The 26,035-nt window shown below is 40.8% G+C and overlaps 1 protein-coding gene across 4 annotated transcripts in view; it reads left to right on the top strand.

Moving 5' to 3' along the window:
• dennd1a.L (DENN domain containing 1A L homeolog) overlaps positions 1–26,035 on the top strand; it is a 442,273-nt gene that overhangs the window by 357,984 nt on the left and 58,254 nt on the right. For all 4 annotated transcript variants that reach the window (XM_041572481.1, XM_041572482.1, XM_041572483.1 and 1 more), the window contains exons 14-19: positions 2,908–3,009; positions 3,093–3,180; positions 4,273–4,313; positions 5,066–5,137; positions 8,560–8,616; positions 15,453–15,575. In XM_041572481.1, coding sequence (XP_041428415.1) covers positions 2,908–3,009; positions 3,093–3,180; positions 4,273–4,313; positions 5,066–5,137; positions 8,560–8,616; positions 15,453–15,575 — 483 coding nt within the window. The remainder of the gene's footprint in view (positions 1–2,907; positions 3,010–3,092; positions 3,181–4,272; positions 4,314–5,065; positions 5,138–8,559; positions 8,617–15,452; positions 15,576–26,035) is intronic.

Genomic DNA, 26,035 nt, shown 5'->3' with positions numbered 1-26,035 from the left:
CTATCATTTTCCCCGCTGTGTCTGAAATAAGTTTGCCGTACAAGCTTTTCATTTGGGGACTGTACAATTCTCGAAAACATCAGGAAGCTGTAACAACTTTTTTTTTTAATGAGCTCCAATAAAACAAGCCAAAGGAGGTTTAAGAAACCCCTTACGTTAGTTAGATTCACTAAAGCCCTGAAATATATGCTGGGACTAATGAGATCATCAAATACAGCTCAGAAATATATACTCAATAACACGCAATATATTACCCCTGTGGATTTTGGAACATAAAGGTTTTTTTAGACGCAGTGGGAAAAAAAAAAGTAAAATTTGTTGGATAACTCCCTCTTTCTACTGTTTCTGTGGAACTTTTTAGTTGAATTCTATGAGTCTGCTTAGTTGGTAAAAATGTACCATGTACCAAAGCCAGTATTCCCTTTTTTGGCTTATTTTAAAATGTGCATTTGTGATACATAAGGGCAGATTTTGGTAAAGTCAGTCCTTTAGGTATACTTTCCATTGCCGATCCTCCCACAGTGTCTCAGCTGTATATGAAGTCCCACAATATAGAAATGGATCAGTGCCTATGGCAACAGAGACGTTAAGGCTAATATGGTGTAGTATATTCTTTTTTTCAGAGGGCACCCCGTGTCAGGGAAAATATATGTCACTTTATAGTTCTCCGCTTCCCATAAAGAATACACTGATGCTCATTTCAAAACCTCCACCGTAAGTTCCGACTTACAAACCTCTAGCAGATATACTGCACGTAGTATTTTATCAATGAAGCCTCCCTCTATGCGCGGTGCACCTTTAGACTCCAATAGAAGGAAACAAAATGCAAATAGTGTAAAGCCGGTTATTTTGATAAAAACTTGAGAACAAATACATGAGAACAACATTGTGTAATCCAGGAGATCCTTACAGTTTCCTTAGTTCAAAGTTGAGTAAATCTTCCTCTTTAATTTAAATTGGTGCTAGCAATATTCAGAAAAGGCTGTAGGGTTCATTTACTTCCAAAGAGCTGTTGAGTGCAATCGCCATGTTTTTTTCCCCATAATGCAGAGTTTATTCCCAGAATCCCAGCTTTGTTGAGGTTGAAAGGGTGTGCTGCAGCTGATGCATTTGTGCTTGCACTTCTCTGTAAATTGCTCTGAACGTTTTCCAAGACCGAGTGGCGTTATTTTTGGTGTTTGGCACGAGAGTGACACTCTAAAGACGCAAGTGTGCTGTGCCTATTGATACATGGAGCTGAGGGAACCCTGGGGCTACAGCATGGTGCAGAGGTGGCAGTAGCTCCAGGCTTTTTCTGTGTCAGTTGGTGGAACTGAACTCAATTCAGAACAGAAGGCAGAAGGCTACATACCCCCTAGATTTCATTCACAATTCTAAAAGATGGAGCTCATTTATCAACACTGGGCAAATTGGCCCATGGGCAGTCACCCATAGCAACAATGATTAGCTTTTTAAAGCCAGCTGCAAGTAGAACAATGAATGCAGCAATTTGATTGGTTGCCATGGGTTTCTGCCCATGGGCAAATTTGCCCAGTGTTGATAACTGACCCCCATTGTATATAATAATAAAGTGCGTAGAGCTGTTTTTTGGGATTCCTGGCAGCATAAGTACGGAAAGCTCATACAAAATAATTGTAATATAGGCAGATATTTGCACATTTATGCTAGCATTAACAATCTCTCCAGTATAAAGCATATCACAGAGTAAGGAGGAATAACATTAATGAAATATTTGTGGAGCTTTTGACAAAATGCTGTACAAACTGTGCCCTTTTTTCATCCAAATAATTGTACATGTATTGTGTGGGTCGCTTAACGGCTAAGGGGCCACAGCTCAGCCATTTGCTTAAAGTGGACTTATCATCCAGACATAAAAAGCTGTATAATGAAAGTCCATTGCAAATTAAACATGAAGCCCAAATATTTTCTTTAATTATAACATCCATACCAGTTCAACTAACAGGATAGAAAATAATTGTTTGTTAGAGGTTTTTGTTCTATTTGCTATGACACCAAACCTCTTACCTCCTGGTGTTTCGGATCCCTGTTTCTAACTTTAGTTTTAAATGTGCCGCCGCGCTCCTTCTCCTTCTTCCGGCGCCATTAGTGTTCTTAGGGCGCGCACCTTAAAGGTGCAGGCGCGCTGGCGTGATTGCGCCAGCGTGCTTTGGCACAAAAACACACGTTCTTGGGTGCGAAATTCTTCCCCTATAAAAGGCCTATTCTGACTGCTGAGAGATGCCCATGATAGAACTTGGTTTCTAGTGGTTCCTGAGCCTTGTGCATCTGATCCTGTTCCTGTTTGTCCTGATTATCCGGTTTTTGATGCCTGCCTGTTCCCTAACTACTCTGCATTCTGTATCTTGACCCTTGCCTGCCTATGACAACTCTTCCAGCTTAACCCCTTGATTGACAACCCGGTTTGACCCTTGCCTGCCTGACGATTCTGATATCCGCCTGCCTCGACCCAGCCTGTCTGACCATCCTTCTGCCTAATCCTTTGTACCATGACCTTCGGCCCAAAATACTTTGCTAACAGCCGTGCCCCTCTGCCAGCCAGAACAACTTGCACCCCTCGTTAAGTCCAGGTGGCACCCAAGTAAGCTGAGGGCTCCTCCCGAAGCCCAACGGTGGTCACACTACTGGTGAAGCCGAGCCAAGACCAGGGTGCTCGGCACTTGTTCTGGTATTGGGTGCCGGTCGTGACTAAATGATTTTCACTGGACACATTTTACCATTATTTTTTCTCCTTGGTATTCTAAGACATATTGCTGAATGGCTGGTATGTTATATATCGATTTACAACTTATGAACTGTAAAGGGGGACAAATAAATCTAGTAACTGCAGTACAAATAAGTAAAAAAAACAGCTCCTCAGATAGTGGAATGAATTTGTGCTCTTCACAGGAGGAACCTATCACTTTTTGCGAGGACAGATTTGTTTCCCATCGCTCCAGTGGGTTGAGGCCATTCCTTCAGAATGCAATCCAGCTACAGCTGTTCAAACAGGTACAGTATACCCTTTCCAGCGACTCCTCCAACAGTAAAGAGAATCAACAGACATTATAACAACTTACTTCTGTCCAACCTAGTTCATAGACGGGAGGCTGGATTTATTGAACTCTGGAAATGGATTCAGTGATGTTTTTGAAGAAGAAATCAACATGGGTGAATATGCAGGTAAGAAAGACTATTGCTGCATGAAGGCCTTGTTCCAGTCATGCTGTTATTTTGGCCTTTTAAAGATGCGCCTTTTAATACATAATGCTTTTGCTTTGCCAGATAATATAACCTGTGTTGTTTTTGAGACAAGATGTGAAACTGCTGCAAGGAATTGTATGTTCTCTCCAGGGCTGGAACTAGGTGTAGGCAGAGTAGGCCTGCCTCATACCCAGGGCCGCCATCAGAAATCACGGGGCGCCACACAACAAAATTTTCTGGGCCGCCTCGTCACGCCTCCCTTAACCACACCTCCCTTAAACATGCCTCCCTTAACCACGCCCCCCACCAGGTCACATGGACATTGATGGATCAGGGGCCCTTACTTGGGGGGATCAGGGGCCCTTCCTTGGGAGGACCAGGGGCCCTTCCTTGGGAGGATCAGAGGCCCTGCATTGATGGTTCAGGGGCCCTGCATTGATGGATATGGGGCCCTTCCTTGGGGGGATCAGGGGCCGTTCCTTGGGGGGATTCAGGGGCCCTTCCTTGGGGTGAACAGGGGCCCTTCCTTGGGGGATTCAGGGGCCTGCATTGGGGCTTCAGGGGCCTGCATTGGGGATTTAGGGGCCTGCATTAGGGCTTCAGTCCCCCCTGTGACTCCCTGATGTTGGCCCTGCTCATACCCCTAGTCCATTCCCCTCTCATTGGCGTATGAGTCCTTGTTGCGCATGCGCGCATCCTTTTTGCACGATCACACTTCCTTTTTGCATGTGTCCTTTTTGCGCAACCTGGAGAGAACCTGGAGTTCGGCCAGGTGCTCTCCGTGCTTGCTTGGGTTTCCTATGGGTGCTCCAATTTCCTCCTACAAACATATAGGCAGTTTAATTGGCCCTAGGGTATGAACTTGTGATAGGGACCTTAGATTGTAAGCTCCACTGGGGAGGGTTTGATGGGAATGATATATAATCTATGTAAAGTGCTAGGGAATGTGTTGGTGCTATATAAATAAAGGATAATAAGGATAATAATAATATTGGTATGATGCACATTTTTTCTACTGTTTTGTTTAATTTGATTGCACCCTTCTTGAACAATTATTTCTAATTTGCACAGGTAGTGATAAGCTGTATCATCAGTGGCTTTCAACAGTAAAGGTGAGTAGGCTATATTGGTTTTTTTGTGTGCTAGTCAGTGGGTGTATTTTTCAGTCCTCATGTTGCATGGCCTCTCCACAGGATATTCCTAAATGCTTGTGCATTATTTATTGTATAAACTGTTAGATTAATGCTTATTAACACTATGGGGCTCATTTATTAAACCTTGTTTTTTTTATTAAACCTCACATTTTAAGAGATTTATCATACCCCAAAGCTTGTAAAAATCCGAATCCAAAAATGTGTCATCTCAAACCTGTCGAGGTAATGTAGAGTCAATGGCAGATGTCCCTTGACATTGTGATCTGCCCTGGATAATCTGCAAAGAATTCTGGGTTTTCCGAAAAAGTTGAGTATTCTCAGAGAAAACTTGATAAAATCAAGTTTTCGCAGCATCAATCCTATGATTCAAACTCAATTTTGACGCTCCAATTTTTTTTGAGAAGCATTATTGACAAATCAGTTAAAATCGTGGAAGGGAGTTTGGTCGGATTTGTTTTCATAAAAAAAATAGATTACCGCGAGTTTTAGTAAATGTGCCCCTAGGGCCATGTCTAATGATGCAAATCTGTACAAGTTACTGTATTCCAAAGCATTAGTATACAATATAAGTTTTTCAAAAACAATGAAACAGTGTGTGTTCAATGTAATTTGTTGTCACTAAAAGTTGTGTGTAGTTAGCATGTGTGTTATGCATTTTGTGTTGGATTTCTACTATTATCATTACCAATTCAGTATCCTCGTTGTTACAGAAGGGTAGTGGGGCTTTTATCAACACAATGAAGACCAGAGCCAATCCTGCCATGAAGACAGTCTACAAATTTGTGAGTAACTGATCATGATGTTTGCTTAGTGCTACTTTCTGGCATTTTGGGAGGTCAAAGTAAAAACAGTCCAGCAATAAATAAACATGGGAGGACTTACCGGTCAGAATTCAGCTCCAACGTGCTGCACAAACACTGCGATCCCACACAGCCAAGTTCCATATAGAGCACGAGAAAAATGGAGCACCAAAAAAGCCGATTATTCGTCCATTAAAGAATAGAAATTTATTTAAGAATCATTAAAAATGGTGAAGGCATGCCCAGAACATATTGTAGGCTGCCCTACAAACGTTCCGGGCATGCCTTCACCATTTTTAATGATTCTTCAATTTTTCTCGTGCTCTACAAAGTAAACACAGCAAATGACATTACTAATGTTATGATTTCTTTAGCAGTTTTTCTCTGAACAAATTTGGCTCATTTGCCAAAGGACAAATCAGCATCAGGGCAGTAACTCATATTAACTAATCGGTATTTTCCTTTCATTGTGTTATTGTATCATAAAACGATGAATGAATATTTGTAACCGCCCAAGGGATAATTTGCCCAGTGTTGGTAAATGAGCCTGGGTTTATTTGATGCAAAACACTTGATGAATCTAGGTACTACATTATTTCCATTACTCAGAACTCGTGTACAATAATACTTCTTCTTAAGACTATCTTTTTAGGATAAGCTTACTTGTCAAAAAGACAATTATTAAAGATCAATTTGCATTTGTCTATTAATTGTGGCTCAGAAAATCTTGTCATTGACAGTCATACGCAAACCCATCTAAACTACTAACTCTGCCCAAGTAAGTAGCTTATTTGCCCGTGTGGGGCTAGACTTCAACTTGAGCTGGCCATAGACGCAAAGGTCTGATCCTCGATTCGTACGATTTTCGGAACGTGTGTGGAGAGTCCCGACATTTTTCGTCCGGCAGAGATCGGTCGTTTGGTCGATCAGACAGGTTAAAAAATTTCTGTCGGCTGCCGATAATATCTCTGCATGTATTGCCGATCGGACGATTTTCAGAGGGAGACTGTCACCAGCTTTGGTTGGACATAACTTTCGTACGATTGCTGTCAGGGGCAGAACATGGCTGATCTGTTCTTTTCTACTTTATTTGATCTGAATGGTTAGTGGCAGGTCGGGAGATGGGAAAGTCAGATCGTACGATGATTCGTACAATCGGATCTTTGCGTCTGTGGCCAGCTTTAGTCTGATGCTTCTTTGTCACAATGGAACCAAAATCTTCAAATTGTAGTCGGCAGCACCACGTGTAATCTTTCTAAGGATGCATACATGCATATGCGCCTTTAATATCTATCGTACCTTTGGTAAGTCCTTAGCAAATAGAGTGTGCAACATATCATTTCTGGAAAAGCAGAGCAATTTCTTGTTTTATTACAACTATAAAACATTTATTTTCTTTTTACTTTTACTTTTTTGTTTTCATCACTGCTTGGTTTTGTCCATGGATGCTGTGCCATCCAGGATGTGCAATCTAATACTCATTCCCCTGACTTCCATGTCATGGAGACTTTGTCAAGACTTCCCTGGTAACATCACACATCAGAGTAAAGGTGGCCATACACGGGCAGATTTAAGCTGCCGATATCAGTCCTTTAGACCGATTTGGCAACTTATCTGCCTGTGTATGGGGTATTCCGACAGGCCTCCCTGATCGATATTTGGGCAAAAATCGGTTTAATTTTTCCTTGCAATGGGCGAAGACGGGACGAGGACTACATCAACTTGCCCATACGTTCCTTGTCCCGTCGGCGCCCATTGCCATTGTTGTAATCCGATCTTTGGTGGGAATATCAAGGAAAGATCCACTCATTTGACAACCTCGCCAAACGAGCTGATCTTGTAGTCTATGACCTCAAAGTGGTAGTTCACCTTCAAGGTAACTTTTAGTATAGAATGGCTAATTCTAAGCAACTGGCCTTCATTATTTTTTTTTATAGTTTTATAGTTATTTGCCTTTTTCTTCTGACTCTTTGCAGCTTTCCAATGGGCGTCGCGGACTCCCTTCTAAAAAAAACAAATGCTCTGTAAGGCTGCAAATGTATTGTTACTTTTTATTACTCATCCATCTATTCAGGCCTCTCCTATTCATATTTCAGTCTCTTATTCAAAGCAATGCATGGTTGCTAGGGTAATTTAGGCCCTAGTTACCAGATTGCTTATGATGCAAATTGAAGAGCTGCTAAATAACTCAAAAACCACAAATAATAAAAAATGAAAACAAATTGCAGATTGTATCAGAAGATCGCTCTCTACGTCATACTAAAATTTATCTCAAAGGTGAACAACCCATTTAAGGTGATTGGTCAGCAAATCCATGCTGACTCCATGTCAAGATCAGAAGGATATTGCCACTATAATGAATACATGTAAAGGCATGGGTGTTCACTGTTACAGGATCTCTGTACAACCTGGCTGGTACAATCATAATATATACTGTATCTAGGCAAATCTTTTGTCAGGATTTGTCTATATTTATTGTATCACTGACAATAAAATCTACGCAGCTTATTATATACTATGAATTCTTCATCCTTTATTGTAACAATAGCTGACCTGCACCACGTTATCTGTAACTGAATAGCTTCTTTTTTCTCCTATCTTTCAGAAACATGAATAAATACTGTAAGGAACTTTATAGAAATATGGCTCTACTACTATAGTTCATCATGTTGCTTTTTTTTTTTGCTGGTGCAGCACTGAATGGTTTTGCAAACTTTGAATTTGTTTGAGGTTTTTCCCTGTTCCTTCAGGAAATGTAAACGGGGCAAATCACAATTTAGGCTAGGGCCAGACGACACTTTATGAATGCGGATTCTCTGCAGGTAGGGTTGCCACCTGGCCAGTGTTTCACCAGCCTAGAAGGTAAAATACCAGCCAAGGCCGGGGCCGGATTTACAAATATAGCTGCCGGTAAATGTGATCACCAGTCAAACTGCTCCGGCCTGCCTCCGATGTACCCCCAGCCTACCCCTTTCTTCCCTTTATAGCTACAATACATATCGATTCCACGCTCCACGACTCAGGCCCGCCCCTCAATATCATGACCCTGCCCCTGTGACATCACGACCCCATCCTTGTGACATCACAACCCCGTCCATTTACATCTCGATCCTCCACCTCGTGGACCCTTCCCTGGCCGGTAACGATTTCTCAAAAAGGTGGCAACTCTATCTGCAGGTGGAGAATCCACTGCCCCTGCTGCTTCTCTTGTTCTGAAGACACAGGGTGGATTTAGACTTGGGATCCAAAATGTCACATTTCGGCACCAAAATCCGCCGCGTTTGCCTGCACCCGAATGGAAACAATGCTTCCAGGTTCATGCAGAAGCAGGAGCAGAAGCACAGTGGGGCAGTGGATCCAACATCGTCTTGCCGTGGCCTTAATCTCACATTCATCTCTTGCAGGCTAAAGATCATGCGAAAATGGGAATCAAAGAGGTGAAAAACCGCTTGAAGCAGAAGGTACTTAAAATGTTAATTTTTTTTCATTATATCTGTATACATATAACATAAGAAATTAAGGCACCGGCCCCTTGATCTCATTAGAAAAGAGTTTTTTTAATCACTTTATTGCTTACAACTCCCCATGTGCCCCTTACTCTTCTTTTCTTCAAGGTAACATATTGTATACACCGGAGTTGTTTTGTGTAGTGTGATCACCCGTAATTAGTGCACTTATCTTCTTATACTAGTCATTAAGGACTTTATTGTGATTAGTCTTGCTTATTACTTAGTAATTATGACAGAGATATAATCTAAGGTATGAAAAAAAAATAAATAAAGGTTAAATGCAAGTTATTTTTATGGGGAAACACATTTATGATGTATAAACTGGGAGTAAAGAGCAAAGTTAGTGTTAAAATTGTTACCAGAATTAATACATTTAAAGGGGTAGTTTACATTCAAGTAATTTTAGCAAGTTATAGAAAGGCTAATTCTAAGCAACTTTTCACTTGGTCTTCATTTTTTATTTATAGTTTTGTAATTATTTGCCACCATCTTTCCAGCTTTTACATGGGGGTTCACTGATCCCAGCAGCCCATAAACTATTGCCTCTTGAGGCTACAATTTGATTGTTGTTATTCATTTTTAAAATGTATCTTTTCAGGCCCTCTCCTTTTCATATACCAGTCTCTTATTGACACCACTGCCCGGGTACTAGGATGATTTGGACCCTAACAACCAGAAAACTGCTGAAGTTGCAAACTGGAGATCTTGTAAACAAAACGCAAAATAATTCAAAATACATAAATATGAAGACCAATTGCAAATTCGTGAAAATGCTTTTCCACTGAGTAAGGTGTTGTACCATGTTAGCCAATGAAAAATGTAAGAAAATGTGAGGTTAGGTGATACTTTTATTGGCGAAACTAGTAAGTAAAACCTGTAAGCTTTCGAGAAAAATAAATAAACTACAAATGGGAAATGTGATATGTAAAGAAAAGATAATATTTCAGCCCAGATATTGATAAACGCACAAATGCACCTGCAACAACTAGTGATGGGCGAATCTGTGCCTTTTTTGCGAAAACAACAAAAAATGTGCGAAATGGAATGAAGACAATGGGCGTCAATTTTTCCATGTGCGACTATTTGGTTCAACTGCAAGTCAATGGGCGTCAGAATAATTTTGACGCGTGACAATTTTTTTTTTGGCGAGCAGATTTCTCTCCAGCGAATTGTCGCCGCAGTTTCGGGAAGGAATTTCGCTACGAATTAGTCTGGTGAATTTATTCGCTCATCACTAGCAGCAACACAAAACAGTACCAGAATCATTTATGCGAATGGTGGAGTTTACCCTCACACACAACGTGTTTTCTTTTGGCCAGGATATCTACTTGCAGCAGATGAGGAACTCAATGGGCTGCCAATTTGCACTGCGCTATGCCAATCTTTTCATGGCCAAATTGGAGGAGGAGTTCATGTCAACTTCTGCCAAACCTATGGTTTACCTCCGCTACATTGATTATATCCTAATAATCTGGCAGCAAGTGAAGAGGACCTCATATCTTTCCACAGGAACTACAGCTTTTTACACCCCACCATTAAATGAAAACGGAACTACTCCAAAACATAAATCAATTTCCTAGACACCACAATTCGTATAAAAATACAATACCCCGGCAACATCTATTTCCCTGAAAACCCACAGACAGATGCACATTTCTCAGAAGTGACCGCTCCCACCCCAAACATATAAGGGAATCCATTGTTTGCAGTCAAGCGATATGATATATAATAGCATTTGCTCAGACCCCATTGATTGGGATAAATGGCTGTCTAAACTCTGGGGCGACTTCATCCAACAAGGATATAGCCCGGACAGGCAAATTACAAGGACAGTTGCCATACCCAAGGGAAAGCTTCTAAAATTTGCAGCAATAACTACAGCATCAAGGATCTTTGGGTCATAATATTAATGGGTAACTTCAGGCCAGGGCACAACAAGAGCTTAAGGAGTGGGAGTTAAAACTGATGAGGGAATTCAACACCCTAGAATGTGGCCTCAACAGGGACAACAAGAGTTTTATGTCCAGATATGACTTCAACTAAAGGTGCCCATACACTGAGAGATCCGCTCGTTTGGCAATGTCGCCAAATGAGCGGATCTCCCTCCGATAGGCCCACCTTGAGGTGGGCAATATCGAGCTGATCCGATTGTGGGCCCTAGGGCCCAACGATCGGATCCTAACGATGCCTAACGGGCGGTCGGATCGCGGGACCGCATCAACGAATAGATGCAGCCACGATCCGACGGGATTTTCTGTCCCATCCGATCGAGATCTGGCCGACTTTCGGCCAGATCTCGATCGGCAAAGCCCGTCGGGGGGGCCCCATACACAGGCCAATAAGCTGCCGACACGGTCTGTCTGTAGCATTTATCGGCCCGTGTATGGCCACCTTAAGAGATCTGCCACTGTGAAAAACATAGCTAAAGACAATTTACATCTCAAAAGACACTTTCCTTAGGTTGACTTCGCCACACAACAAGGAGCTGATTGCGCTAGTATTTGCATCCTTGTGGAGTGAAGCTTAATTGTTTATCATGTGTGGCTTATCAATATCTGGGCTGAAATATTATCTTGTCTTTACATGTCCCATTTGTAGTTTATTTAATGCAGTCTGATATGGGGGATGTAGATAATATTCGATAAGATTGAGACCAATTTGTTATCCCACCTAGTGGACCCTTATCTTGTCTTTTCACTTTTTTTGTCTGTTTCCCACTTTTGTAACCCATGGAAACCCCCCACCCTACTCTGTCTTGGTATGTATAAAGCTGGCCATAGACGCAAAGATCTGATCATACGAATCAAGGATTAGTACGATTTTCGGACCGTGTGTGGAGAGTCCCGTCATTTTTCGTCCGGCAGAGATCGGTCGTTTGGTCGATCGGACAAGTTAAAAGATTTCTGTCGGCTGCCGATAATATCTCTGTGTGTATTGCCGATTGTACATATTGTACGATTTTCAGAGGGAGACTGTCACTAGCTTTGGTCGGACATAACTTTCGTACGATTGCTGTCAGGGGCAGAACATTGGCTGTTCTGTTGTTTTCTACTTTATTTGATCTGAATGGTTAGTGGCAGGTCGGGAGATGGGAAAGTCCGATCGTACGATGATTTGTACGATTGGATCTTTGTGTCTATGTCCAGCTTAAGCTTCCAATACCAGGGTCGAACTGGGCCGGCGGGATACCGGGAAAAAATCCGGTGCGCCCCGGCTTTTGTGGTCCCTGCCGACCCAGATCCGCAGCCATATTAGCTTCTCAATGCCGCAAAAACATTTGTGAACGCGCGCACAGGCGCATGCGCACAAACGCCAAGCCGGCGCAGTGAGGGGGCAGAGGGGGGCAGCAGCCCTTGTGGGCCCCGGGCCCCCCAGTCCGACCCTGTCCAGTACAGTTTCATACAATGTAACATCCTTAAGCCTGAAGAAGAGATGTAATATAGTGGTGTGCTGGTGGAGAATTTCTCAACCCGCACCTCACCCTAACTTGCCTCAACCCAATCCGCACCCAGCCCACCGTTCTCCCTGTATTTATAGACCCGCGCCTGCCCTGTACTGCAGTGATGCCACAAAAGGGGTGGGGCAGGGGCGGGCACAAGTCTAAAAATTTAGGGGCCGGAAGCCGGCAGAGCTATCCGAAGATTTTGCCAACAAAAAGTATTATCTCACATTTCCAACCGGAGGAAAAAATATGTGTCAGAGCCGGGCCAGACCAGCCAGGCACCTTAGGCAACATGGCCGGCCGTAGCGCTGGCTGAGCGAATTGATGCCGGTGTCAGTGTAACATATAGGTTGTGTTTACTTTGCCTAGTTTTACAATAATGTATATAGTCTACTATTCAAGGGGTAAGATATGGGAAATCTAGATAACAGTTAGAACTATATTTTTTAACTAAATGGAAACAATGCTTTTGCTTCAGTAATGGTGCTGGCAGCTTTTTTGCTCTTGCTTTACGTTCATTTTAACGCTTTGCTTGTTAATCAAACTTTAATTGCAGATTCCCATTAGTGCTGAGTTTGTTTCAATGGTTTTAATACATCTGATACAAATCTGGAAATCCTATCTTGTTCCCTATGTATCTTGGGAAACTGTTTCTCTAAAATGGATGGGGTTTTTTTACCAGTAGGACAAAGAAGGGACCCTTTATGGCATGTTTGCTGTAAGAAGGGTGCTCCAAACTCTTTTAAAAAGGTTGAATATGTGGAAATGTAAGATCTTAAACTAGCTGCACATTGAGGGGGTTATTTATCAAAATCTGAAGTTATCAAATTTTTTTTCTGAAATACACTCCGACCAAATCCACATGGGTTATGTCCCCTTATTTATCAATACATTTTCTCGCAAAATTCCAGTGTGGGAAAAAACTCATAAAAATCATGAAAATCTTAATATTCTTTCGGATTTTCCACCCGATAACTAAAAATTTTTTGTCGTTTGGTTGATCGGACAGGTTTGATTTTGTCCTGACCGATCCCACCGGAGCCCATTGTGCTCTCATTCGGCCATAGGGCCGAATGTTCAGATTACCCCCGATATAGCCATGCCCGTTAGTGGCATATCGGGGAAAGATCAGTTCTTTTTTTTTTCTTCATCTATAGCCACCTTTAGATGCCGATTTTCAAATTTTTCAAATCACTTTTTCCATCCTTGGGGGATAATAAATCTCTAAAAAAGAGGTTTTTTTCACTAAAAGGTAAAAAAGTTTTTGGGAATTCGAAAATTTAATAAATAACCCCCTTATTCTCTAGAAACAAAAATATTTTCAGGGGCGATCTGGAGGCGTATGCCATCTGAGGTTGCCTTTCTGATGGTGAATGGGCTCAAAATTGCATTTTGCTTACAGCACTTGTGGATGTAAATGAGCCATAATGTGTTTGTCAACCAAAGCAAGATCATCATGGGATAGTAAGATGTGTGTATGTATGAATAAAATCAGCGGAACTAAAAGTTATAACCATCACTGTGACAGGAATCGACCAAGTGCTATTACTGTTCATGATCTGACATCTATCAATATTATCATTACTTTATTCTGTATACTAAATAGTATGTTGGCCATCTTATATGACAGCTGTCATTTATTGTAGGTTCTGTTATTTCCCTACTATGTCTGAGACAGGTCATCGCTATTATTAAATTGACATTCTGTAGTTCTCTGACGTGGAAAAATCAAGATACAATTATAGATCATGGTCACCGGCTATGGAAAAAAAAATAACAAATAACAGAACCTAGCGCAATATTGTTAATATTCAGTGCAGTCACCAGGGTGTTGCAACGCAAATCTGTGTGTGTCTTGAACCATAGAAAGTCTATGCACAGATATTTCTTGTGTGTTCTAAAGTGCTGTAGGGATTTGTACAAAGAGCTATCTCCAAAATAAATTTATAATTAGTGATGGGCGAATCTGTGGCATTTCGCTTCACCGAATAATTCACGAATTTTCTGTGAAATTTACAAAACGACGAAAAATTTGGATGCCGGCGAATTTTTGCCAGCAAATTTATTCACCAGCGAATTCGCGCCTGGCAAATAAATTCGCCCATCACTATTTATAAATCAATAAAACAAGGTGCTTACAGTGCTTTCTTCTAAAGGTAGAATGAATTAAAGCAAGGTGCAATAGAGTTTTCTTCAAACAATAAACTCAACATGTGACTTCAATCTCTGATGGGATTAGCAATTTACAAGATTCCTGATTTCAAAAGAGCAGATCAGTATCTACTTGAGGTTATTTCTTTTTCTGTAACGACATTAAAAAGCAGGAACATTTTGGAGATAGCACATTGTAAAAATCACTTTAGAACAAAAGAAAAAAAAAATCTATGCTTAGACTTTATATGATTCAAGACACACACAGATTTCTATTGCAACACCCTGGTGACTGCACTGAATATTAAAGGGATCCTGTCATCGGAAAATATGTTTTTTTCAAAATGAATCAGTTAATAGTGCTACTCCAGCAGAATTCTGCACTGAAATCCATTTCTCAAAAGAGCAAACAGATTTTTTTATATTCAATTTTGAAATCTGACATGGGGCTAGACATATTGTCAGTTTCCCAGCTGCCCCAGTCATGTGACTTGTGCCTGCACTTTAGGAGAGAAATGCTTTCTGGCAGGCTGCCGTGTTTCCTTCTCAATGTAACTGAATGTGTCTCAGTGGGACATGGGTTTTTACTATTGAGTGTTGTTCTTAGATCTACCAGGCAGCTGTTATCTTGTGTTAGGGAGCTGCTATCTGATTACCTTCTCATTGTTCCTTTGTTTGGCTGCTGGGGGGAAAAGGGAGGGGGGTGATATCACTCCAACTTGCAGTACAGCAATAAAGAGTGATTGAAGTTTATCAGAGCACAAGACACATGACTTGGGGCAGCTGGGAAATTGACAATATGTCTAGCCACATGTCAGATTTCAAAATTGAATATAAAAAAATCTGTTTGCTCTTTTGAGAAATGGATTTCAGTGCAGAATTCTGCTGGATCCGCACTATTAACTGATTCATTTTGAAAAATGTTTTTTTCCCATGACAGTATCCCTTTAACAATATTGCTCTAGATTCTGTTTTTTTTTTCTCTTCCATATCTTGTGGCGCTGATCTATAATTGTATCTTGATTTGGTGATCCAGTGGAGGAACTGGGAAAAAGTTCAGCAAAGGAAAAAAATTAAAGCTTTTCGTTCCCTTTAATCTGCAAATTTTGTTTGTTTTGCAATTTTAACTCTGTTGTATGACCTGTGAAAATGTTGATTAGTGTTCCATATAGTTTTCACTTTGTCATTTATTCAGGATATGGCTGAAAATGGATTCAGCACTGCCACAGAAGAACCTCTCCCTCAAATATCCCCTTCACCATCTATTGAAAAGAAAAAAGTAGATGAAAGAAGGCCCATAACAGTGCATTTTGGACAGGTAGGTCAATGATTTTGCCTCTAACTATAATCTAGAAATACAGCACAGGTCATGCTTATGAGGCTTGAACCTAGGAAACTAGGTAGCTGCCTGCTTGGCCCTGCAAACAATTGGAAAATGGATACTTAACGCTGTGACCGATAAAAATTTTATAACCTGACCGATCGATTTTCAGACCAACTTTGGACTGAAAATCATTAGATGCACGGTTGCTGGGTGCCCACTAACCTCACAATAATTGTATGGTTTTGTCGCACGAAAATTGGTCGTAAAATCTTAAAGTCTATGTAAGATACGCCGGGAGATTTCTCCGTTCTCTTACCTCCCGGCACATCCCTCCTGGCTTCTGGGGCACAGGCCTGCACTTCCGACAACGTCACGTGTTCCGTTTCGTGTGCTGGCGTCGGTTTGCTCTCGTTCGGAACAAATGGTTGGCGCCAATTCTCCTTTAAAAAGGCCTTCCTCAATTTTGACAATGCCCAAGCTGGCATCTGTTTACAGACCCTGCTGAAGTGTTATTTACTGTTGGAATTTCCTGGTTTTTGACTTCTGCCTGTTTTGACTTTGATTCTTCCGGTCTGACTCTACCCTTTTGCCCGTTTTGTGACTACGCCTTGCCTAATCCTTGCCGGTACCTCTTTACGGACTTATTACAATCAAACACACCAATTCCTTGTTGGTTCCGCAGCCAATAGCCCGGGTCCCTCAAAAGTCCATCGGTGAACACTGGAATACGTTCCTTGTGCATCTAAGCGTACCAGCTGCCTTCAAGTTTCCCAATTGACGAGTATGTTACAGTTTATGTCACTTTAGAGAGTAAATTTTCTTGCGTTGGGAAAGTATTGGGAGTATTTACATAGTCTTAAGCAGGGGGAAGCAGACACTGCAGCTGTAGGGGGCCCAGGAGGTATAGGGGCCCCATTAGGCCCTGATTTCTATATAATTTAAATATATATTGGTAAAAAACGGTCAACCTCTAGACATTTTGGGGGCCTGACAAATAATTTGCTGTCAGGCCCTGTATTATCTAGTTATGCCATTGGTCTTAAGTTCAGTTTGGATGGGTATTTACCTCTCCCACTCAGATAAGACAGCTGTCTGGGTCAATCTTAATGTTGAGACACCTTAAGGTGGCCATACACGGGCCGATAAAAGCTGCCGACAGACCGAGTCGGCAGCTTATTATTGGCTCATGTATGGGGCCCACTGACGGGCTTTACTGATCGATATCTGGACGAAAATTGGGCAGGTGTCGATCGGAAAGGACTAAAAATCCCATCGGATCGTGGTCGAATCTGTTCGTTGATGGTTCTGTGATCAGATGGCCCATTACCCTTCGTTATGAACCGATCATTGGGCCCTAGGGCCCACAATCGGATCAGCCCGATATTGCCCACCTCAAGGTGGGCATATCGGGGAGAGATCCGCTCATTTAGCAACATCACCAAACGAGTGGATCTCTCAGTTTATGGCCACCTTTAGACTTTTCATCCACAATTTCCGTTCTTTACTACCCAAAAAAGCATATTATATAAGCAAAAAAAAAATGGCACAGTCCTTCTTTTGTGCATGCGTTAGCTAATGCTTATGTACCTCTTTGTTATAAATTGGTGCTTTTTTTTAAAAATCTAAACTATGGCTATAAAAAGAAGAAAGTACATTTCCTGAAATAGGATTAGTTAGAATTAAAATTGTCTTTCACTGAGCTGATTGTAAAAAGAAAAAAAAAAATACACCCCACCCTATTCTTGTATTATGAACTCAATTGGCAATCTAAAGCCACGGATTCTTGTTTTTTGCTGCACAAGGAAAGGAACAAACACAACGCGCAGCATTTTAATGTCATCATTAGCCGCGCTTGTTTTTAAAGTCAGGAAACATCTCCGCTCTCATGAATCGAGGACGCAATTAAAAGAAAGAGAAAAGCTATGCGGTTTTGCGGCTTGAGCAGAGAGAGAAGGAAACAGTCCCACTCTCCATTTCTCACTTTTTTACATATCTCTTGGCATTATGCTAGTTTATGTAGAAGAGGCAGATTTTTTTTTTTTTTTTTTTCTAATGCATGCATGCGGATTAAGGTCAAGCCCTGTGTATCACTAATGCAGTTTTCCTGGCTCTACGACTGCAGCTTCTGAATCCAGCAACAGCAGTAAGATGCCTTAATTGAGACACGCTGTCAGAGTGACAAACACATTTGCATACACTCTATTTATTCTCTCTGGAAAGGTCTGCAGGCTGCTGTTTCTTGAACATTTTTAATCAGCTTTTCTGTAAGTGAGCCGGCAGCTAGCTGTCCTAGTCCTGGCTGCTTCTTCATTATTTGACAGGTTAACTAGATGGGAGGGGGGGGATGGGTGTTTGGGGTTCAAACATATCTATATTCTATTAATTTTTGGTTTTAAACTTAACAGCAAAATGGTAGAACCGTACAATAGTGTAGCAATTAAAATGTGTAATTAATACTATGCGATTATTATTGTTCACTTACGCACACACTGCAGAATTATAAATGCCATCATTTTATCAAATGGGAATTGCCCTATTTATTCAGTCAACTGGGATTTATTTTTCTTCAAATAAAAAATAAATAAAAAGCATAGTTTATTGTGCTACGATGTTATCATCTACTCGGCACTATACATATTATGTACGCAGAATGCATGTATAATAGATAGGAGCTTTAAATATGCAGTAAATTATTATACCCTTGAATTTGTCATTGTGGTTTCTTTCCAACTTTTGTAGCATAGAGCTTACATATTCACGCGTCTATATGCGGATATGCAAAAACAACCCTCTACTGTTCGTTGGGGGCTGTGCTCAAAATGTTTCAATTTACATGGTAAATTGGGTGGAAAGATGAGTTCAGTCTTTCAACTCTTAAGGTTGATCCAGGGAAGATCCAACAAAGTCTTCAACTGTCCATCTACTAGTTCAGTTTTATAGGGAGATACCTTTTCTCTCTCTATGCATTGGACTGGAACGTTCATGTTCAGCATACCTTGACACGGTGTACCACAACCAGAGAATTATTGCATTAAAAGAATATTGTAATCCTATTATAAAATATGAGAACATTAGTAGTCACCTTGGTTTTCAGTGATCTATAAAGAAAAGCTCCAGGTTTCTGGAATCTTTCCTTGATAAAGGCACAGAACATCTTGCTGACATCTAATATTCTTCTATTTAACTGTTGATATACAGTATTGCTTATATACACTGCATTGGAATTACCATTTGCAGGGCCGGGGCCAGACCAGACGGGCGCCCCAGGCGAGCGCATATGCACACGTAAGGGAGCGCGTGCGCACTGACAGGTCATCTCACTGCACACACCACCCTCCCGTAGGTGCATTTGCATGCACGCATATCGCAGGATTCTTCAGGCCGGACTGGGGTAGGCAGCAGTTAAAGGTACGTGCCGGGGCCCCACCAAGATTTGCGCCCTGGGTACGTGCCTACTCTGCCTACCCCTAGTTCCTGCCCTGGCCTATGCTGATGCATTATAAAGCTACATGTCAGGACCACTGATATGTATGTTCCTGGGACTGTGCACTCATCAACTGAGCCAAAGGAGGCTCTTACAGCTGGTTTTGACCAGTTCTCCTACTTATGTATTCATTGTGTTCCTTCTGTCTGCTCCCTTTTCTCTGCCCACCTGAATAGTCCCATGTGTTCTTTATCCCGTAATCAGCACCCTTTATAAACCTATTCCTGACCAACACTCTTGGCTTGTTCATTATGTAATGTAATGATCGGACACTGAAATGAAACAATCGGATGGGAGCCTGTATGGTTAGGAACCCGGGGTGTATGCAGAACCAAGTCTTAGAGTCATGGTCCCGTAATTGCAGGATTTAATGAGACAAAGTAGCTAAACAGGTGCACAAAAAATATATAGTGAATAAAGCACCCCCTATTGTAAAATGTAAGGATATTATAAGTCACAGAGGAGTTCCATGACCATATAAAAGCACAAGGTCAAAGGTTGAATGCTTTTATACAGGTCATGGAACTCCGAGGTAACTTCTAATATCCTCATATTTTCCAACTAGGGGTACTTTATTTATTATAATACACAAGTTTTAGTGAGTCATGTGACAAAAATGACATCACTACTCACCGTTTGTAACTGATGACATCACTAGTCACCATTTATAAGGATATCATTTACAAGATATTTATGGCTTTTGTGTATTATAAAGAAATATACAAGCCAGAGACAGGAGGAATCGTCAAGCATAAACTGTCCAGTAATCAAACCAAAGGTTGCATCAGGCAGCAGGCAAACAGAGTCTAAGAACAGGCCAGAGATCACAACCAATAAGACAGGCTAGGAGGGGACAAGCGCACAGGAACAAGGCTGGGAATCATGGAGCAAGGGAGGGTCTCAGGAACAAGAATCAGATCGGCAGGATCTAGGCCGTGAAGCAAAATGACCAAGTAAGGAGTAATGGTCAAGGACAGGTTTATAAAGGGTCCTCATTACAGGATGAAGAACACATGGGACTAATGAGGTGGGTTGAGACAAGGGAGCAATCAGAAAGATCACTATAAAAATATGAGTAGGAGGACTGGTCAGAGCAGTTGTGAAAGCCTCCAGTGGCTCTATTGGTGAGTGCGCAGTCCCAGGTACATACAAATCAGATGAGTCTGATCCTGACACTACAGGTCTAACACCAGGATCACCATAGGAGAAGCTGACCCTGAAACCACTGTGGAGCCCAAGAGTGTTTGGGGCCCTTACTAATTTTAATATATCTTTATTGATGAGGTCATGTTGTTGAAGTTCTAGGGAACCCTAAAAATAAGTTCTGATTTAACCAGTCTCTATTAATGCTTGGTGCTATTATGTTGATAATTATGGAGTAGTAACTGACTGTGCAACAAACTCCTCAACAATGAGGATGCATAGTAATGAAGAATTCTGTGTATTCACCAATATGTAAACCTATTAAAAAATAAGTCATATACAGTAGGTAAGGTATCCAAAAAGCTTAGAGAAGATTCACAAAAGTATAAGTACAGCCTGGTTCGCCAATCTGAGCCTTCACATAGGGGTTTGAGACATTCTTTGATAGACAAGGGCCCCCAAAGACATCACTCCTAAAACAGCCTTGTGTATAAAAACAATAATATATTGTACAAATATATTTAAGCCTTAATTACAGCCTTGTGCATTTTGTGTTTTCCTAAGCATACCATGACTAATGTAGTTAAAAAAAAAGCACATGTAATTGCAGAGCCCTTCTCTATGAAACGTTCACGAATATGCTTCATTTTAAATTGACCATACACAGACCAGTGGTTAGGACATTTGTTTGACTGTCCAACAGAATAGTCAGATGGATAGCTGTGCAATATGGTTACATCGTTAAACAGTTGTTGGAGCTGAAAGACATGTCCTAAAGCCCGGGTGCCCAAAAGGTAGATCGGGATCTACCAGTAGACCTTTAGCTGGTGATCAATAGATCTGAAGACAGTGTCAACAAACAGCTTGTCTATATCACCCTCCTATTTCATGATTTTAATTCAGATATTTATTATGTAAAGGCTACATAAGAAATAGTTGTTTATTAAATATAGCACTATAAAGTTTCACATAAATCAATATTTAAGAAATAGTTGCCATGGAACAGAATGCTAACAATGTTTTTATGGATGTAGATCATAATGGGACATCATCACTAAAAGTAGACCTTACATGTCTAGGACTTTCTCTATTTCAGTAATGTCTTTTCTGAGTACTGAAGCCCAAAACTGCACTGAATTTTCTATATGGGGGGGTTCCCTTGCATAAAATAATATATGGAACCATACACATAGAAATTTACATATATCAGTTATTTCTATATTTAAAATGTTGGTCTATTTGTATTTATTTTAATGGTAGCAGCATGTTAACACACAGTTCTATGTGCAGATCTATTGAGACTTTTTTCCTGTACCAAAAACAGCCATTAGTGGGTTATCAGTAGTGATGGGTGAATTTATTCGCCAGGAGCGAATTTGCGGTGAATCAATTCGCTAAATGGGCAGAAAAATTTGGCATAAAAAAAAAAACGGACACCAACGAAAAACGGACACGGCATCAAAAACGGCGCAGTTTCGTGAATTTTTCGCCATTTTCGCAATTCGCAATTTTTTTAGGCAAAGTGAAACGCCCCAAATTCGCCCATCACTAGTTATCAGTAAAAAATATGCTCTTACCCCCTGCCCCCATTCCTTATTTCTGTATCTTTGTGACCTATAGAATTTCTAAATCAAAGCCTACTACAGGTATGGGACCTGTCATCCAGAAAGCTCTGGACTTGGGTTTTTCCGGATAAGGGATTTTTCCGTAATTTGGATCTCCATACCTTAAGTCTGCTAGAAAATCATGTAAACATTAAATAAACCCAATTGCTTCCAATACGGATTAATTATATCTTAGTTGGGCTCAAGTACAAGGTACTGTTTTATTATTACAGCGAAAAATCACTTTGAAAACATTTGAATTACTGTATTTCATTATAATGGAGTCTATGGGAGACGGCCTATATGTAATTCAGAGTTTCTGTATAGCGGGTTTCCAGATAACAGATCCTGTTCTAAAAGAAAACCAAATGGCTGCAGTATATATCGGGAGCTGATGATACATGTGAGAGCTAGGCTGGGACTTTCTATCGTAGCTCGGTTTAATATACAGGCAAACAAAACCCTTTCATCTGTGCAGCGGTATGGAGAAAGGCAATTAATAAATTGCTGCACCCGGATATGCTAATCTTCAATCAATCTATTTATATACTGTAGATCGGTTTTGAAGCCTCAAATCCCTTTAATCAGTCACTTTATTAATTGTACCCAAAAGTTACATTCTTCATCTGCAAAAAAAAAAATCCTCTAGTAATTGTGAAAGCAAAATGATACAGCAGCATAGAGGCACTGGAGCATAACTCACCTCCTGACCCAAACATCCTACAGATAAATAGCTTTAGACTCTTCACACAACAAGGCTTGAATTAACACACTGTGCAAATGTAAACAAATATCCACCTAACAAACATATCTAGAATCAAAGATTTAAAGGCCACAGCGGATGCATATTATACCCATTTATATTATTCAGAACAAATAGGGAATGCAGGCTTAGATGTTCTGTATTAGTTTGTACACATGTGCGTAGCATACTCATTTGTTCTTGCTGCTTATTTCACCTCAACAGTCATTTTGTATTCTTGCTTAAAATGTTACAAAGCAATACTCTGATTTTGTGATCATTAATTCATCTCTGTACCGGTACATGGAGCTAAAGGAAAGGAGAACAGTTTTTAATGGAAAATGCAAGGGCATAGTGGTTGTCATTACCTTTTTTCACACATCGTTCATATGAAGCTCCTGGGCGAATCAGCGCGGGGTATAAAGATATGAGAGGTTCAGGGAGTTATTCAGAAGGCTGTCTCTGTGAGCTATAGTACACTACCTTCTCTATAGAAGATATACAAGGAAATAGATATAATAGATTTACCCTCAATATCTAATATAAGACTGTATCCAGGGATGCAATCTGATTTTGGCCATGATTTTGGGACCAGGGTTCCCCAACCTTTTTTCACCCATGAGCCACATTCAAATGTAAAAAGAGTTGGGGAGCAACACAAGCATGAAATAAGTTCCTGGGGTGGTGCCAAATAAAGGATATGAATGGATATTCAGTTGCCCTATGTGGTTGACCGCCTAAACCTGTTTTTTATGCAACCAAAACTTGCCCACAACCCTGGAATTGAAAAATAAGCACCAGCTTTGGGGCCACTGGGAGCAACATCCAAGGGGTTGGAGAGCAACATGTTGCTCATGAGCCACTGGTTGGGGACCACTGCTAGACATATGAGCATATGGAGATATGATCATTCTGAAATGGTTTATGGAAATGGTTATGCAATAGAAAGAAGGTGGCAATTACTCTTTGGGAATGAAATGGGAAATTCGCCAGAAATTTAAATATCTGTTGGGGCTGGTAGTATCCGACTAGGGTGACATGGGCCTATCAGAAAATCTTTAATCCCCAGGCCCACTCTCCAAACTCACTTTCTTTATTCTCATAATATTCAAATATTGTCACTCATCTGACCTCTTGTTCCCATACAGAAATAGCAAATGAGCTTTGGGTACAAGAGTTTTCTTGGTACCCTGATGGGCAACAATGTATCAACTGGAGAGTTGATTTTCATGGTTTTACTTTATTTGTACTGTTCTTGTCTAGCTGGTATACTAACTGGTAAGTAGCTGGGGTATTAACTACTTGTGACCCTCTACTTGTATGCTATACAGTGGTTAAACAAGGACATGGTCAGTGCAGCAAGAAGGGAAGAATTATTAGTCCAATAAGTCAAAGATAACGCGCATGAGTATCTGTTTTCTAATGCGGGCAAAAAGTATTCATAGAAAGAAATAGCTGCCACCAAATCAGAGGTGAACAGGATTGAAGAGCCAGACAGAGACTGTGTATTTAATGATAAACTGGGTTCCACTGCTGGAAAGGTTGTGAAAGGTGAGACAAGAACTGTGGAGAGAAACGTTTCAAAATGTGGGAGACTTTGTCCATACAGAATTATTCATAATGGGTGAAGTCTCCTTTGTTATTTTGATCTTGCACATTGGTGGCAGGATTCTGAAGGCCCTGAATGCTTGACAGAGGTCACCAGGGGAAGGAGTAGGAGCAGCCCCCACCTCCCTCTCGCACTTCTCAGTGAGCTGCCCCACAAAGAGCAGGAATAATGGCCAGACACTGAGACGGAATGAAAGAGAACAGAGGCAGCCACCAAATCTCATAAACAGTGTTCAGCCAAGTTATAATTGGGCTCTTCTCACTTTGCATCTCATATTCCTGAAGCTGCATGGCAAGTGGGCGTTTTGTTGATCACCTCCATGTTAATAAAACATATCTCCATCAGACAAATCTCCTAGAGTTTGGAACAAGCCACACCTCAAATATATCTTAACCCTTCTAGGTTTTCTCTTATACTAAAAGATGCTGTGGCGTAACCTTCAGGCTTTCAGGGAGTGATGTAAATAATGAATATGCTTCTCATTAAAGCATTGCAAAATATGCCAATGCCGTATAAATAGAGGCTTCTCTTTTATATATCTGGTTTCTGCTAAGCATAAAAGTGTCTGCTCGGGAGAACACCTTAAGAACACCGGATGAACGTTATTGCTGCCTGTGAATATTCTCAGGTTATCTCTACTACTGACCAATTGCATCTGTCATAATGAGGAATGTACTGGTAGACACTGTACTCATTTTTATTTAGGGTTTATAGGGGAAATCTCTTTAACTGTGTTTTGTATGTATATAAAGACAAAGCCCAATTGTTGTAATGTAATTATGTGGTTATACATACACAGCAGTTGCCTGAAAAATGCAGCCATGTTGTTAAGAAGACAGTTTTACAAGCAGCTGTAGCTTAAAATTACATGTTTTCCCTTAAAGAATTTATCTCACTATTTTTAGATAACCACCTAAGTATTGACCCTCAAGGATGTTCTATAAATGGGTGCCAAGCCCAAGCCTACAGCCAAGGTTTTTGGTTCTTAAACAATCCCCATGCGTTTCATGCCATGAGGCATTTTATTATAGGTCTCACAGCTCATAATGCTTTTATAATGGACAGCGATAGGCCAAAAATTGTTTCCCCAAACGGAGGTGCACGGTAATATAGCCCATACTCTGGTTGGGGTAAACAATAGTTTTTCCCCCAAAAAAATGGCCCCTGTGAGCGCTAAGCCATGAGGAGCTCCCTGGGTGGATGATTAGTGATGTGCGAGTGCATAATGAGTGTTTCTCCCAATTTCAAAGTAATTTTTGGGTACTTCGTCCATCGGTTAGGCCAAAGTTCGATTCAAATTGAAAATACTTCACAAATTCGACCGTTTGAAAATCGAAGTACTGTATCTTTAGAAAAATTCGACTTCGACACTTCGCCTACTTAAACCTGCCGAATTGCTGTTTAGCCTATTGGGGACCTCCTATAACCTTTCTGAGTGTTTGGCTAAGTTTTGAGTAGTCAAAGTATTTATTTGTAAAATCGTTCGATTCAACGATTTAATCGATCGATCGAACAATTTTTACTTAGATCGAAAATGCCCAATTTCGATCGAAAAAATACTTCGACTATTCAAAATTTGACTCTTAGTAAGTGTGCCCCTAGGTGAAATTTTAGGGGCACATTTACTAAGCTTGAGTGAAGGATTCGAAGTAAAAAAAAATTTGAATTTCAACTTTTTTTTGGGTACTTCGACCATCGAATAGGTTACTTCGACTGCGAATCGAACCATTCGAACTAAAAATCGGCGACTATTCGACCATTCGATAGTCGAAGTACTGTCTCTTAAAAAAAAACTTCGACTACATACTTCGGCACTTTAAACCTACCGAGCACCAATGTTAGCCTATGGGGACCTTCCCCATAAGTTGTCTA

The sequence above is a fragment of the Xenopus laevis genome, chromosome 8L, assembly GCF_017654675.1.
Source record: "Xenopus laevis strain J_2021 chromosome 8L, Xenopus_laevis_v10.1, whole genome shotgun sequence".
Lineage (NCBI taxonomy): Eukaryota > Metazoa > Chordata > Amphibia > Anura > Pipidae > Xenopus > Xenopus laevis.
The sequence above is the reverse complement of the archived record's forward strand: the minus strand, read 5'-3'. Positions and strand labels throughout refer to the sequence as shown.